General features: G+C 39.7%; 1 protein-coding gene across 1 annotated transcript in view; it reads left to right on the forward strand.

The window, feature by feature from the left end:
• Dnai4 (dynein axonemal intermediate chain 4) overlaps nucleotides 1-17,516 on the forward strand; it is a 68,777-nt gene that overhangs the window by 39,418 nt on the left and 11,843 nt on the right. The window contains exons 9-11 of the mRNA XM_052718540.1: nucleotides 6,752-6,978; nucleotides 14,191-14,277; nucleotides 15,873-16,024. Of these exons, the coding sequence (XP_052574500.1) occupies nucleotides 6,752-6,978; nucleotides 14,191-14,277; nucleotides 15,873-16,024 (466 nt within the window). The remainder of the gene's footprint in view (nucleotides 1-6,751; nucleotides 6,979-14,190; nucleotides 14,278-15,872; nucleotides 16,025-17,516) is intronic.

Here is a 17,516-nt window from a genome sequence, read left to right on the forward strand (position 1 = left end):
TTTAAAATGTGTTTCATTGATACTGTTTCATTCTATATCTAAAGAGTTGTATACTTGCAATTTAAAGTTCTGTAAATATTGACATTTACAAAGCTGAACAGTTAGTATATTACTTGTTTACTAATAAAAATAATGGAACAAATACTTTAATGGGTAAGATTTATAGAAAGTGGCATGTTTATATTTAAACTGTGTTTTTAGCATATGTAGAAAAGTAAGAAAGTTACATAACTAATACCCTGGTCAACACGGAGACTATCCCCATAAACTATCAAGATGGTCTTGTGCTGGTTGCATGTAAACATTATCCACCCACCCCCCAGGCAGCAGTTGACTTTATCTGTAACCACAAGTTAACTTTCCCAGTTGTGGTATATCATGTAAGTGCATTCACATGATAAATACTGTTTTTTGAGCCAGTGAGATGACTCAGCAGGTAAAGGCACTTGCCATCCTAACCTGAGTTTGATTCCCCAGAACACACAAGGTAGAGAAAACTGACTCTTGCACACCATCTCTCTACCATACACATGTTCATGCACACACATACATACACACGCAAGTGTACGTGCACATACACACTCATTGATGTAATAATAAAAAGTTAAAATAAACTTGAGTTTGGTTCTTTCACTCACCATTCCTGATGTTAAGATTCAGCTAGATTGGTGTATATATAAATAGTTAATTTCTTTCTCAGTGAAGTGCTCCAGCATATGAAAATACCATAATTTGTTTACTCAACAGTTCATGGATCTGCATCGTGTTCCCTTTGAGTTTTCAGTTGAGTCTTTTGGCAAATGTAGTTCAGTTTCTTTTATGCCTTGCACTGGGTCATTGGGTAGATGTGTGTCTAGCTTCATTTTAGGAACCATGAAATAGTTTCTCAAAGAATTATACTGTCTTACATTTCCATAACCAGTATATAAGAGTTCCAGTTTCTCCAACTGTTAATTGCTGATGCTAGCAATACTTTTAAAAATGTTGTATTAGCATATATTATGAATAACAGGTTTCATTACATTTTATTGATCACTTTCCTCTTCCCAAATAGCAGTTGCCTGTTCCAAGGAGGGAGGAATCATGAGGTCTCACTCCTTCATGAGGATCTATAGACAATTCATAGTTGCTAGGGAGGTAGAGACATTCTCTTCATTGATATAGCCACTGGTAAACTGATCATACTCCTGTAAACAATATGGCCCCATGTAAGTAACTTTAATTAAACCCATTGGTACACACACACACACACACACACACACACACACACACACACACACACAGGTACACACAAACACACAAGTTGGGGAGAGGGAGATGACAATCTTTTTAATGTTGTCTTAATGATTAGTAATGCTGAATGCTTGTGGTTAATTTTGGTATTTGTGTACTTTTCATTTGATGTTCAACTAGGTCTTTTGCATATACTAAAATTTAGTTCTCTTATTTAAGGTATTTGTGTGTGTGTGTGTGTGTGTGTGTGTGTGTATGATGTGACTTGTGACATGGTGAGGGGGGTGCCAAGACACACACGAAGGTCAGAGGACAGCTTTGTGGGGTCAGTTCTCTTGTTGGTCTTGGGAATCAAACCTAGGTTTTCTGGCTTTGTGGCGGTTGCCTTCACCCTCTGTGCCATCTTGCTGCCCCAATGGTATGTGTTAAGTACTTGATAGGTACAAAAGAACAGTTTTAAGGAGGAATGTAATACTGGGATTGAGTAAAAGGAAGGTAGTATGCAGTTGTAACCACTGAATATCAACGGTGTCAAAAGAATAAAGGAAACACATGGGAAAGTAACTGGTAAGGAAAGAGGTCAAGGTCTTTAATAACCAGGAAACCCAGAACATTCAGGTTATCACTGAAGGAGCAGAACAAAGTTGAAGAATCGAGACTTTACAACTTAATATTAAGCTATAGTAGGTAAGATAGTGCATTGTTGGTGAGAAGGCAAACAGGTGAACTAACAACTGAGAGATCTCAGAAACGGAGCTATCTAAATAGTCAACTGATCTTTGGCAAAAGACAATACAACGGAAATAAAGGCAGTCTTTATAACAAATGAAGTTAACATCCCCATACAAAAAGCAAATCTAGCCACAGTCCTTAGAATCCATAATAAAATAGCTGAAATAGATTATAAACTCCAATATAAAACACAAAATTCCTAGAAAATAATATAGGCGAAACGATAACCTTGAGTGTTAAATATTGTTTAAAGTAAAACTCCCCAAACACAAGAGACACCACAGAGAGAATAAAAAGACCAGTCACTGGAGGAAATGTTCACGGAAGACAGAGCTGATAGACAACTGCTAGGTAAAGACTTACCATCACGAAAACATGCTGGGCATTGTGCACATGCCTATCATCCCAGCACTCACCAGATGTAGTCAACAGGATCAGGAGTTCAAGACTAGGCTGGGCTACATGAGAGCCAGTCTAAAACAACAGCAACCAATCACCAACACCCGGTACTTATGACTTAACATGAGAAGAAGCTTGATGTGATACACATCCGTCCCAGCACTCTACAGACTGAGACAGGAGCATGAAGAATTCAAAGTCTGGGTCTGGAGAGATACCTGCACAGGTAACAGCACTGGCTGCTTTTTCAAAGTACCCGGGTTTGATTCGATGCCCAGCACCCACACTGTAGCTCCCAATGGTCTGTAACTCCAATCCCACCAAACCTTGTGCCTTCTTCTGGCTTCCAACAGCACCGAGTACACGTGAGGTGCCCACACATACATGCAGGCAAAACACCCATAAACATTAACATAGAATAAATAAAAACAAACTTAAACAGCAATAAAAAAAAGCAAACAAAAAATGAGTTTAAAGTCTGCCTGATCTACATAGCAAAGTTCTGTCTCAAAATCAGTACAAGGTACGAAGAGAAATCTCACCAAGGACGATATCCAGATGGGAAACCATATCATTGGGGAATTAGAAATTAAAACAACTGAGAGGTAAGTAAAACAATATGCCTGTTAGAATGGCTGGATCCCAAACACATGGCAATACCAAATGCTGGTGAAGATGAGGGACAAGAGCTCTTTTGTGACTGGTGGGAATGCACACTGGTATGTCTGGTCTGGAAGACAACTTGACACTTATAAAACTAAGAGCAGTCTTACTGTACAGTCTATCAAGTGCATCTTGGTAGGTACTCAGATGAGCAGAAAATGTACACCCACACTTGTTGTTAGTTGCTATTGTTCTTTGGCTCTTTGGGGGCCCGCCACCCAGCTCACAAATAAATTACATGAGGTTTATTCTTTCTTATGAATGGTTGGCCTTAGCTTGTCTTGTTTCTATTCAGCTTTTCTTAAATTATCCCATCTACTTTTTGCCTCTGAGCTTTTACCTTTTTATATTTCTGTATATCTTTTCTTTACTTCTTACTCCTGTATCTGGCTGTGTGGCAGGGTGGCTGGCCCCTTCTATTCTCGCTTCTTTACCTCTCTTCCCAGATTTCTCCTCCTATTTATTTTCTCTGCCTGCCAGCTCTGCCTATCCTTTCTCCTGACTTGCTATTTACCGTTCAGTTTTTTTATTAGACCAATCAGGTGTTTTAGACAGCCAAAGTAACATGGCTTCACAGAGTTAAACAAATGCAGCATAAAAGAATGCAGCAATCTTTGCATCATTAAACAAATATTCCACAGCATAAATGAATGTAACACATCTTAAATTAAAATTCCTCAACTCACATTCATCAAAAGGCCCTCTACACAGTGTTTATGGGAACCTTTTTCATAATTCCTCAAGTTTGAAAGCAAGCACAATTTTCATTACTCAGTAAATGGATAGACTGAGGTACAGACATTGTTTCATGCTGAGTCATCGGGTTCTGGGTAGACATGGAGGGAAGATTACATGCATGTTACCTTGTGAACAAACTCAGCCTGAAAATGGCACAAACTGTGATTCCAACCATAAGACATCCTGAGAAAGGCAAAACTATGTAGAGAATGGGAAGAGCAGTGGTTGCCAGAGGTGAGGGTACATCGAGGGATAAAAATCCTGAACCTAAGTTTTCAGACAATGAGACTATTGTGAACAGTGCTGTAATGGGTAATACATGTCAATCACATTTCTCAAAACCCATAGACTGTACTACATGGGAATAAATTCTCATGTAAAATTTGGATGATAGTGACAGAAAACCAAAGGTAATAGTTCCTGAAAGGATATAGGTTAGCACTACTGCCAAGGACTTTACATAAGCAGGCAGATTGGTTCCCAGTACATTTCTCATTCAGCTCATATATTTGGCTTATGTAGAAAAAAGATGGTTCTTAGAGAAAAAACAGTGAATTATTATAAAAATATTATAATTATTATAAAGGTGGTAATTTAAATTTCAACACCATTCTTGTTATAGCTTCATAATGGGGTCAGTTATTTTTCTTGTTGCCATAACAAAATACCTGACCGAAGCAACCTAAGGAAGAAAGGATTTACTTTTCCTTGGCTCACTGTTTAAGAGGATACTGTCCATCATGCCAGGGAAGGCATGGCAGAGTCCATGGCAGCAGTAGCACACAGCTGGTACTCTCCATATGTAGGAAGCAGAGGCAAATAGTGCTCTTCTCATTTTGCTTCGTTCTTTCTGGACTCTAGCCCATGGGGTGTTGGCTCTCACATTCAGGATGAGCCTGAGTTAACCATCCCTGGAAATGCCCATGTAGATGGGCCAACAGCTGACTCCTAAGTGATTCTAATCTCCAGGAAAGGTGTTGATGAAGTTTAACCATGATGATGCTATTCTTGTTGGTCAACTTGACCACATCTGAAATTAACTAAAATCCAGACAGCTGGGTACACTGTCTGTGTGTACCCAGAGGGATTGTTTTCTTAATTAGATAATTTCTTAATTAAATAAATCTTAATTAAATCTTAATTAAAGTGGGAAGACCAGTTTTAATCCAGATCTTCTGAGGTTGGAAGATCCACGTTTAATCTGGGCTGCACCTTCTGCTGGCAGCCTATATAAGGGACATGGAAGAAGGAAGCTTTCTCTCTTTTTGCCTGCTTGCCCTCACTCTCACTGGCAAGTCTATTCATTCACTGGCATTAGAGCCTACTTCTTTGGGATTCTGGCAAATACTGAAAACCAGTTGAGACATATAGCCTTGTGGACTGAACAACTACTGAATTCTTAGGACTTTCTGTTGGTAGGAAGCCTTTGTTGGACTAGCTGGACCACAGCCTATAAGTCACTCTAATAAGCCCTCTAGAGAACCCTGACTAATGCAGCCATCCTCACAACATGAGCAATTAAACACATGTAGTTATCAATAAAGCAAATATTTTTGTGCCCCTTCCCATAACCATTGGGCTTAAGAAATAAGCAAACCATCCACATTTATTTTCAGTGGTTCTACAGCCCTACAATTACTATGTAGGGCCCTCCAACAAGAGATTGTGTTGGTCTATTTCATGGATGTTGATTGGACTGTGTAAGTAAAATACAAATAATTTGTAAGATACTTTGATATCAGAAGATAAGAATTAAATGTGGGAAAAAACCTAGAAGACTTGTAGATGTAACCGTCTTATTAAATAAGAAACACAGAGCCAATACAGAGATGAAAGCCAAGAGGTCAGAGCAATAGCTAAGAGCTAAAAACCTTACCCTTCACTGTCGCTGTTGTCCTACCTCTCTGAATGAGACCTACTTCCTGTGTGTCTGTCTTTTTTATAGAGTTTCTGTTCTGCCTTCTCATTGGTTGTAAACCCAACCGAATGACCTCCTAGTCACTGCCTGTCTGTACAGACCTCCAGGTCTTCTATGGTTGGTATTGAGATTAAAGGCATGTCTCCAATGCTGGCTATATCCTTGAACACACAGAGATCTACCTAGTTCTGCCTACCAAGTGCTGGGATTAAAGGCATGCACCACCACCGCCCAGCTTTTGCTATGGCTTGCTAATAGCTCTGACCCCTGGGCAACTTTATTTATTAACATACAAATCACATTTTAGTACAAATAAAACATCACCATGAAGACTCCTGCCTCAGTTAAAGATATTCTCATTCTCTCTCATATCTCTCTCTCTCTCTCTCTCTCTCTCTCTCTCTCTCTCTCTCTCTCTCTCTCTCTGTGTGTGTGTGTGTGTATTATGTGTAGGCAGTACATGCATGTGAGCGTGTGGTTACCTATGCCCATGTACATTATAAAGAGGCCAGAACAACCTAACATCTGATATTTCCCTCTGCTGTTTTCTGCCTTATTCCCTTGAGACTGAACCAGAAGTTCCTTTGTATTTGGCCAGGCTGGCCAGGTAGTGAGCTTTTGGGATCTTTATGTCTCTGCCCTACAATACTGGGGTTATGAGCATGTGTAGCCATAGTCGGCTTTTCTCTTGTGTTCTGGAGATTTAAACTTAGGTGCTTATGCTTGCAGAACAAGCACTCTTACCTACTAAGCCATCTCCTCAGCCTCAAGTTGTATACTTTTCTAAGGTAAAGTTGTTGGCTCCTTCCCAACAAAAACAGGCATGAAACTTGTTTTACATTTTCAAGTAGCAGCATTTGGATGTGCTACTCTGGCCCATTCTCTGAGTGACCAGAAAGTCTGCTGTCAGAAGTCTTCAGTAGGCCTGTGTTACCATTCAGGTACCTGTCAGTTTGACTGTGTGTTCCAGTAGATCTAGTGGTATTGTAAGTGTCAGTGACAGATAGAGATGCTATTCAAATTCTTTGGGGTAGAGAGCAATGACATCTCTGTTTGATTTAACTTTAGAACGTGAACCTGAAGAGCCTGAAGAAGTTTTGGAAGAAGAAGTACACGAAGAAGCAGAGGAAGAGATTAAGAGGGAGGACGCAGAAGAAATGGAAATGGAACTAGAACTAGAGATAACCACAGAGCAGTCAACAATACCGGCCAATTTGGAACGGCTCTGGTCTTTTACCTGTGACTTAACTAAAGGCCTTAATGTGAGCAGCCTTGCCTGGAATAAAGCAAATCCAGTAAGTCACCAAATGCTCTAACAATTGCATCCTAGCGTTTAAAGGACAATTCTTTTGTAAATTTTCATTTATTATTTTGTGTGTATGTGTATGGTGTGTGTGTGTGTGTGTGTGTGTGTGTGTGTGTGTGTGTGTGTATGTGTGTGTGTGTGTGTGTGTGTGTGTGTGTATAGGCTAGCTGGCCAGTGAATTTCCAGATGATTCTCCTGTCTCCACCCCTGGAATTACTAAGGTGAGCCATCACATCTGTCTTTTGGGGGTTCTGGACACTGAACTCAGGTCATCAGGCATGTGCAGCAAATGCTTCTACTCACTGAGCCGTCTTACTGGCCCTCACTGGCAAATTCTAAAATGAAGGGTTTTTGTTTGTTTCTTTGTTTTTATTCAGACATGGGCAAAGGATTTTTTAAATTTTTATTTTATTTAATTAACATTTTTTCCTTTTATTTTACCTATGGACCACAGTTTCCACTCCCTCCTCTCCTCTGGCTCCCTCCCTGGACTCCCATCTGCCCCTGTTGTTGTTGGTATTTTACTCTTTTGGGGGGGTCTGCCAACCAGCTCCCAAATTCTTACTTATAAACGTCCGTCCTTAGCTTGGTTTGTTTCTTGCCACTTTTCCTTAACTTAAGTGATCCCATCTACTTTTTGCCTCTGGGCTTTTCCCATTGTCTTACATCTGTAAATCTTACTCTTATTCCGTGGCTTGCTGTGTAGCTGGGTGGCTGGCCCCTAGAGTCCTCGTTCTCTGGCTACTTCCTTGATCATTTAACTCCCAGATTTCTCCTTCTATATATTCTCTGTCTGCCAGCCCCACCTATTCTTTCTCCTGCCTCACTATTGGCCATTCAGTTCTTTATTAGACCATCAGATGTTTTAGACAGGCATAGTAACACACTTTCGCAGAGTTAAACAAATGCAAAATAAAAGTAACATACCTTAAAATAATATTCTACAGCATTTCCCCCTGTTTTAAAGGTTTTAACTTTAACATAATAAGACTGTACACAGTAAGAGCAATTATCAAGTAAAGATTATATTCACAGTGTAGTGAATTCTAGTTCATTTATGTCTGACAAATTAAAATACTCCATTATCTATCCTATCTTAGTGAATCTAAAGTTTTCTACCTAATTTACTCTCTATCATAACTAAGGAAAACTATAACTCTAATTATTTAGTCTTTAACTCCATCAAAGACCCCAGAAGTAATTAATATTACCTAAGAACAGAGACAACTGCCTGGACAATCATCCAAAGTTCCTCTGCAATGTTGGGGCATCCATCTTCAGCCCACAGGCCTAAAATACCTGACAAACTTTTCAGTGAAGCAGGAAATTTAAAGGACTATCCTACCTGGTTTTGGCAAAGTTCAGTGGTCATTTTCCTGTGGGTCTGGCATGTCCATTCTGCACAGCACATTGTCAGCAGTCAAAGGCAAGAGCAGTTTCTTTGCCTAGTCACTAACCTTGCCACAATAAAAGCAAACTCCATAAGGAGTTTCTTCAACGCCCATCATCTTCTCTGAAGTAAATTTGTGCTGATAGGAGCAGATGTGTCTCATGGTCATGAAAAGCTTTATGTTAACAAAACATTTTAAATGCCATATTCAGTAGATCTTTGAAAGATTTGAAGACCATCTATCTATCTAAAATATATGTCTATATGATCTGGAAAGCATACCTAACATATCTACAAATTTGATTGTTATAAATGACTAACCACTAACCTATGTTTCCTGATTATCCTATATAGTTTATAATAAGAGCTTTCAAAAACTAGAATTTTACCTTACATTTTTAAATAAACTGCATAGGTACAATACCTTAAACAAGAGTAAAAACATATATACAATATGTTGTAACAAAAATAACCTTAAATTTTTATCAATATATAAAAATATCTTAAACAAGAGTAGAAACATACAGTATAACAAAAATAACTTTAAATTTGTATCAATATTCTATATTCCCCTAAATGATAACAAACATCCATAACCCACCAAATAACCAAAAACCTCCCACATCCCTTTTGGGAATGTAGACATTGTGTTCTCCAAAGAGCTTCCTGCTTTCTGTGGACAGAGTATCATTAGGGTTCCAGAGAGAAAATTTGAGATAATGGCTAAGTCCTAGGAAGACCAGCAGTAGCCTTTGCTAATAGATATAACCTGTCATGTTTCAGGAGGTCTCACCTGATAAAACTTGATCCATATTAACCCTGAAGGAATCCATAACCTCTCATCTCCTGTGGGTACAAAACTCCAAAGCATTTTTGTTTTCCATTTGAAAAATACATTTTTTTTTTTTTACTTTTTTAAAGTTAAGGCATTCTTAGGTATAAAGACTGGTTTATTTCATCAGTTCCTCTTTCAATCTCATGTTTCTTAGCAGCTGTTGTTTGCTTATTACCTTTCAAAAGATTCAAAATCAACACAATAACATACAGGGTACAGACTCCCTGTGTGTTTCCCATCTCTATGTGGCTTGTTCCTTTTTCTTTTATATTACTTTATTTCTCTCTTTAAAGACTTTATTTTTAAACTACTCATTTTCCCCCTATGATTATAATTTTTTCTTTTCTTAAGTCTCCACAGATTGTTAAACACACTGTAACCTCTTTAGAGATGTTTCCATCTAGACCTCTTTTATTGCATATCTTCAGCCTTTTTTGACCCTGTGAGCAAACTTTTAAACTGCTAACCCACACCTGGATCCTCTGCATGCAGCTCTCAACCGGCTCCTTGGCTTCTTGGGTCATGAAGGCCAAGCGTGAAACTAGCCACCCAGTGGGAGGTTTGTCTGACCAGGAACTGCACTCAACCTTCCTAGAGCTCCAGAATGCTGATGCTTGCACTGTGGCAGGCATTGTTACTTAGTTTTTTTGTTTATTCCTACTTAACATGCTAGCTGCTCAAGGGCTTGCCAGCAGACAAATTGTTAAAGGAGCCATATCCTCTTTTTTTTTTTAAACTTTCTCAGGCACTACGGAAATGCAAGTGCAACGTTGGTACACCAAAATGTTGTTGTTTATTTTTGCTCTTTTGGGGGTCCACCGACTAGCTCCCAAATAAATCACACACAGAGGCTTATTCTTTTTTTTTTTTTTTTTTTTTTTTTTTTTTTGGTTTTTCGAGACAGGGTTTCTCTGTGTAGCTTTGCGCCTTTCCTGGAACTCACTTGGGAGTCCAGGCTGGCCTCGAACTCACAGAGATCCGCCTGGTTCTGCCTCCCGAGTGCTGGGATTAAAGGCGTGCGCCACCACCGCCCGGCTGTGAGGCTTATTCTTAAATATAAATGCCTGACCTTAACTTTGCTTGTTTCTAGCCAGCTTCTCTTAACTTTAAATTATCCCATCTATCTTTGGCCTTGGGGCTTTTATCTTTCTCTATTCCTGTATACCTTTTCTTTCCTTCTTACACTGTGTCTGGCTGTGTGGCTATGTGCCTGGCCCCTGGAGTCCTCTTCCTTCTCAGACTACTTCCTTGATCTCTTTCCTTCCAGATTTTTCCTTCTATATATTGGTGAAATTATTAAGGCTACTCCACGTAGTTAAAAGGAGATTTATTTAATGGCATAACTTACAAGTTAAGGGATAGGTAGGTCGCAGGGTCTGGGGAAGGTGTATCGCAGTCCAGCGGTGTTCTCTGGAGCTCTGCTTGGCCCACCTTCACCGTCCAAGGTCCCAGAACCGAGTGAGTGCGTCACCCATCCAGATCTCAGGTCTCCAGGCGCCTCCCTTGGCCCCGCCTTGTAGGCGTGACAGTTGCCGAAGTCTCAATGGGGGTTGGAACTTCCAGATCAAAGCTGGAATGGCTACTCACTCCATTATATATTCTCTTTGCCTTGAGCCCTGCCTATCTTTTCTCCTACCTTGCTATTGGCCATTCAGATCTTTATTAGACCATCAGGTGTTTTAGACAGGCACAATAACACAGCTTCACAGAGTTAAATGCAAAATAAATAAAAGTAACACATCTTAAAATAATATTCTATAACATACTTCCCTCCCCATCCACTCCTCATCTCCATTCAGAAAGGGGCAGACCTTCCATGGGCTTGAACAAAGCATGGCACATCAAGTTGAGGCAGGGCTGAGCTCCTCCCCCTGCATGGGGGGGTAATCCAGCATGGTTAACAGGTTCCCAAAAACCAGCTAAGTGCCAGGGCTGGTCCTAATCTCACTGCTAGGAACCTTTCGAACAGACCAAACTACACTGTTGCTGTTTGTTTTCTGCTCTTTTGTGGGGCCCTCCACTCAGCTCACAAATAAATCACACATGGAGGCTTATTCTTACTTATAAACATCCAGCCTTGGCTTGGCTTGTTTCTTGCCATTTTTCCTTAACTTAAATTTTCCCATCTATATTTTGCCTCTGGGGTTTTTCTGTTCTCTTACTTCTGTATATTTTACTCTTACTCCTTGGCTTGCTGTGTAGGTGGATGACTGGCCTTCTCTGGCTACTCTTCTTTCTTTCTTTATTTTTTTTGCCTCCTAGATTTCTCCTATATATTCTCTCTGCCTGCCAGCCCTGTCTATTCTTTCTCCTGCATTGCTATTGGCCATTCAATTCTTTATGAGACCATCAGGTGTTTTAGACAGGCAAAGAATCACAGCTTCATAGAGTTAAACAAATGCAAAATAAACAAAGTAACACATCTTAAAATAATACTCCCCAGTACTACACAATTGTCACACACATGCAAAGGGCCTAGGTTATTCCCATGTAGGCTCCCTAACTGTTGGTCCAGAGTCCATGTGCTCCCCAGAGCTCAGATCAGCTGTCTCTGTGGGTTTCCCCATCATGACCTTGGCCCCCCTGACTCATATAGTCCCTCTTCCCTTTCTTCAGGAGGACTCCTGGAGCTGGGCTGTGGATCTCTGCATCTGCTTCCATCAGTTATTGGATAAAGGCTCTCTGATGACAGTTAGGGTAGTCACCAATCTGAATATAGGAGAAGGCCAGTTCAGGAACCCTCTCCACTATTGTTAGGAGTCTTAGCTGGGGTCATCCTTGTGGATTCTTGAGAGTTTCCCTGGCGCCAGGTTTCTCTCTAACCCTGAAATGCCCCCCTACAACAAGATGTCTCTTTCATTACTCTCCCCTTCTGTCCCACCCCAACCCACCTCCCATGTCCAGCCCACCCAACCCACTCCCTCAAGTTCCTATCTCCCCACCCCCACCCAAGTTTACCCAGGAGATTTCTTCTATTTCCCCTTCCCAGGGAAATCCATGCATCCCTCTTTGGGCCCTCCTCATTACCTATCCTCTCTGGTGCTGTGGATTGTAGGTTAGTTATACTTTACTTTAGTCCTAATATCCACTTATGAGTGAGTATATACCATGATTGTCTTTCTGGGTCTGGTTTATGCCACTCAGGATGATTTTGTTCTAGTTGCATCCGTTTGCCTATAGATTTCATGAAGTTATTATTTTTTTTTTTTACAGCTGAGGTAATACTCCATTGTGTAAATGTACCACATTTTCCTTATCCATTCTTCAGTTGAGGGGCATCTAGGTTGTTTTCAGGTTCTGGCTATTATGAATAGTGCTGTTATGAACATAGCTGAGCAAGTGTCTGTAACACGAATCTTGAAAGGTCTTATTAATAAAATCAAACCCAGAGCCAGATATTGGGGTGAATGCTGAAAGATCAGAGAAACAGAACCAGCCACAGCTAACCTCACCTCACCAATTCCTCAGCTGATCTCGTTTCCGCAAACTGGAAGCCTCTATGTTCTCATCCGAATGGATCTCAGCTGAACTGCTGCTCAAAAGCCTAAAAGCTTAACAGACTCTAGTTCCTGGTCCTCATACCTTATATACCTTTCTGCTTCCTGCTATCACTTCCTGGGATTAAAGGCATGTAAAACATTTGTGGAATTCCTCAGGAATACTATTATTAATATTATTAAATGTATAGACAGCACTTCATATGTACCATTTAAGTTTTTTAAAAAAAATTATTTTTATTCTTTTAAATTATATGTGTATATGTTTGTGTCCTAGGAAGCCAAAAGCAAACTGACCCCTGGAGCTGGAGTTGGAGGTGTATGTGAGCACAGTGTAGGGCCTGAGAACTGAACTCAAGTCCTCTGGAAGAGCACTACATGCTCAAAAATGCTGATCCATCTCTGTAGCCTCATGCTAACATACCTGTATGAGTTAGATCTTCCACTATGTTAATAGGAAACTAGAAGCACAAAGACAATAAATAATTGCTCTAACCTCACCCAAACAGGAAATGAAGCAGCCAGAATTCAAATGCAGACATCTGGCAGGAGAGTTCCCAAAGTCATTTGAGGCAGATAAGTTTGGTTCTAAATCTGTGGGTCGCCACCCCAAAGACCATTGGAAAACACATATTCACATTACAATTCCTAATGTTAGGAAAATTACAGTTAGGAAGTAGCAACGAAAATAATTTTATGGTTGGAGGGGTCTCTATAACTTGAGGAACTGTATTAAAGAGGAATAGCATTAGGAAGGTCGAGAACCACTGAGCTAGGGACTGGTTTATTTCTTTTATTTCTTTATTTATTTTGTTTGTTTGTTTGGTTTTGGTTTTTCAAGACAGGGTTTCTCTGTGTAGTTTTGGTGCCTGTTCTGAATCTCGCTCTGTAGATCAGGTGGCCTGGAACTCACAGAGATCTGCCTGGCTCTGCCTCCTGAGTGCTGGGATTAAAGGCATGTACCACTATTGCCTGGCTGGTCTATTTGTTTTTAAAGGGAGATGTTTATTGAGTAGCAAAGCTGATGTTCTCTTGGGTTTTATACAATGTTTCTAAAGATATTCCCCAACTAGCAATTACATACATCATTTCAGGAGTGACTGTATCTTTTTTTTTTTTTTTTTGGTTTTTCGAGACAGGGTTTCTCTGTGTAGCTTTGCGCCTTTCCTGGAACTCACTTGGTAGTCCAGGCTGGCCTCGAACTCACAGAGATCCGCCTGGCTCTGCCTCCCGAGTGCTGGGATTAAAGGCGTGCGCCACCACCGCCCGGCGACTGTATCTTTGGAATAGATACTTAGTGTAGTTTGAACTCAGAGCCTTGTACATACTAAGCAAGCACTCTACCACTGAGCTGCAGCTCCAGCCCCTGCCCCAGCCCTCGGTTTTACCAGTACTTTTTAATAGTTCCTTAGTAGGTGCCTTTATGCATTTGCTTACTATTTCCTGCCATCCTTTGAAGTGTCTTTTTCTGGTTTTCAGGACCTTTTGGCTGTTGGCTATGGGAACTTTGGATTCAAAGAGCAAAAAAGAGGAATGGCTTGCTGCTGGTCAATAAAGAACCCCATGGTAACCCACGCAGGAATAAGAATATTTTTATCTCATTAAATGTTGACAGGGTTTTTCACACTGTGTACTTGTGTGTGGTAATTCAGTAAAGTCCAGACTATTTCATCAGTCAAGACTTTCTACTTTCTTATGTGTGTTCATCACGTGTGCAAGTGTGCATGCACTTGTGCATGCATTTGTGTGTGTGTGTGTGTGTGTGTGTGTGTGTGTGTGTGTGTGTGTGTGTGTATGTGTGAGTGTGTGTGTGTAGGTCAGAGTACACAGTCCTAGAAATACCTCAGTGCCATATACCTTCTGTTTTTGAGTCACGGTTTCTCACTGATCTCATCAAGTAGATGAGACAGGCTGGCCAGCTATCCTGAGAGCCCCTTGTCTCTGCCTACCAACACTGGAATTAAAAACACATGCCACTGGAACCCAGCTTTTCTATGGCTTCCAGGACTCAAATTCAGGTCTTCAGACTTGAAAAGGCAAGGACTTTACCAATGGAGCCATCTCCCTGGTCCTCACTGTTTTCTTTAGTTTAAATTCATAATAATTACAATTTATTCTTATCTTTCATGGGGTGACAGGAAATCATTTATGACTTCACACAATACATTTCAAGCATCTTTTATTCACTGTGTTGTCACAGCTAAGTAAAAAGCAGTCTGTAACTGAAGACCCTTTGAAAACACAAGTAATCAAGGGAATCAGTAATGGGAATAGAGCACTCTATTCAGCTAGTAGAAAAAGAATTAGTAATCTGAGAAACAATCATAATTTTTCAGAAAAATATATTCTCATAATCAAGCCAGTGGGTAATCCCATCAATCAATCTAGATATCTAGCTACCCAGATTTCTAGCTTAATAGTGGTATGGATTTTATAAGGAGAAAGAATAAGAAAAGGCAATAGGCTTTTAACTAAATAGCCCTGCTCATCTATTGCTGTATGGCTTTACATTTAATTTAACTCAGGAGTAAATGTGAAGCTGAAAACATGGAGGGTAGAAGAGCATATGAGGTGGTTAAAGTTAGTGTGAGTAGCCACAGTCCATCAGGATGCTGGGTTAGCACACAGAGGAGTAAACTACTGTAAAGGTAGGGGAACGGGCAGAGTTCGCCATCAGTAGCTCGTCTCCCTTTCCACATAGGGATTAGGCTGGATTTAGTCCAGCCACAATAGAGTTGTGAAAAGGAGTAGCTTAGAGAGTTTGGGAGGATTTTTTCTATTTGCTTTGTAGAAATGATGAAACAATCCAGGTTTCTAAAGCAAATGGCAGAAGACGCATGATCTGCTTGCAGCTCACTATGTGTTTCTATCCAGAGGGAAGTATGTGCTGGTCACACTCATCCCTGCTAGAGGATTACCAAAATGTGACAACTTGTGCAGAAGTCCATTGAGGACTAAGGCTTTCTATTAAGTCAAGGAAGTGACTATTTGAAGATTTGTTTTCATATGTACTAGAAGCTATGAACAGGAATAACTGAAGGCAGACTAACTTCTCACGTTCCCACGAGCACAAGACAACCTCATCATACCCTGCCATCATATGCTGCCTTACTGTGATCTGTGAAAATTCTTAAAATGTAGTAGAATATTTCTCCCCACAGTGGCCAGAGCGTATTTATCACAGTCCATATGGAGTTACCGCTGTGGATTTTTCGATCGGCGCACCTAATCTGCTAGCAGTTGGCTACCACAATGGCACCATTGCCATTTATAATGTGCAGAGCAGCAATAACACTCCAGTTCTGGACAGTAGGTGAGAATCCACCAACTAGATGAGCAAACATGCAATGCATGCTTTTTTTTTTTTTTTCTCCAGGAACATTTATAAGACTGAATGTTTTTACTTTTAAATGAAAACTTAAACTTTTGATTCTGTTCTTACTGAGAATATAATACCATCGATTTCAAAATGTTTAATGCTTCTTCATGTTGTCTCTAGCTGGAGTATTTCATACTCATTACCTCCTTCATACTCTTCTCTGCCTATCTTACCAACAAACTTATCTTTACTTAGTGGTTTATGGAGAAGCTTAAACTATTGCTTTGATATCATCTTCTCTAAGAAACTTCATTCTCTTCTTATGTACTCCATGCACCTCAGTCTTAATGCTTCTCGAACTACACAGACTGTTGGTTGGTGAGTAGACAGACGGGCAGATCTTTCTGAGCTCCTGTGTGATCTCAGTGAGAGCAAAGGGGAGGCTTTTTCCTGTATTCTCATTATGTCATAAAATATTTAGCATGTAACAGCAGTACATGTTTGAGAAAGAATGTATGAGTGAATGAGTTATAAGGGGGATACAGGCAGGTAAAAAGAAAAGATAGTTAAATAAGTTAGATGACTGTTATTTGTTTGTTTTTCAGACCAGATTTCAGAGTGGCTAAGATGTGGTGGTGTATTTGTAGCAGTGTTAGAATAAGCTTAGGTGAGACTGGGTATAGTCATTAAAGCAGAAATTCTTAATACTGAGGTTGTTTGCATAGATTTACCAGCATGGGCCCTGGTGCTTGTTTCTAGGAAAAGGGCCCATATTTTTTAACCAAACATTCAAAGCTATCTTTTAACTATAAGTACAAAACTATTTATTGTGTTGGAAAGTTTATATAAAATAATCAAGAGAATCAGTAATAGGAATAGAACACTCAGTTCGTCAGAAAATGTCAGTAATCTGAGAGGTATTTTTAAGTTTTTTTAAAAAGCTTTAATACTTTTAATACTTAAAAATACCTCTCAGATCCTGGCCTACCAAGTGAGTCCCAGGAAAGACGCAAAGCTACACAGAGAAACCCTGTCTCAAAAAACCAAAAAAAAAAAAAAAATAATAATAATAAAAAAAATAAAAAAATTAAAAAGCTAAATCTCAGAAGCATGCTAGTGGGTCATCCTAAAAGTATGAGGAGAAGAATGAAATGCAGCAGGGATTGTTTATTTGAATAACAGTGCAAAGACTAACTGGTTTGAACAATGGAAAAGAAACTATAAAAATAAAGTTACTTATTCAACATATCTAAAGAGTGGATATGTAATGCAAGTTCCTTTTTGTATTCCTTTTTTAAAAAAGGCAATAGAATTATAGGTCAGTAAAAATTTCCTTTTTTTAAAAAAAGAAATACCATATTAAATATTAAAGTAAAATGGTTAGCTATTCAGGAGTACACAAACAAATAAGGAAATAACTAACTAAATAAATAAATGTTAAAAAAAAAAAAAAGGAGCCAGTGAGGTGGCTGAGCAGTTAAAGGCA

The sequence above is a fragment of the Peromyscus californicus genome, unplaced genomic scaffold (genome assembly GCF_007827085.1).
Source record: "Peromyscus californicus insignis strain IS unplaced genomic scaffold, ASM782708v3 Scaffold_5__1_contigs__length_169319896, whole genome shotgun sequence".
NCBI classification, from domain to species: Eukaryota; Metazoa; Chordata; class Mammalia; order Rodentia; family Cricetidae; genus Peromyscus; species Peromyscus californicus.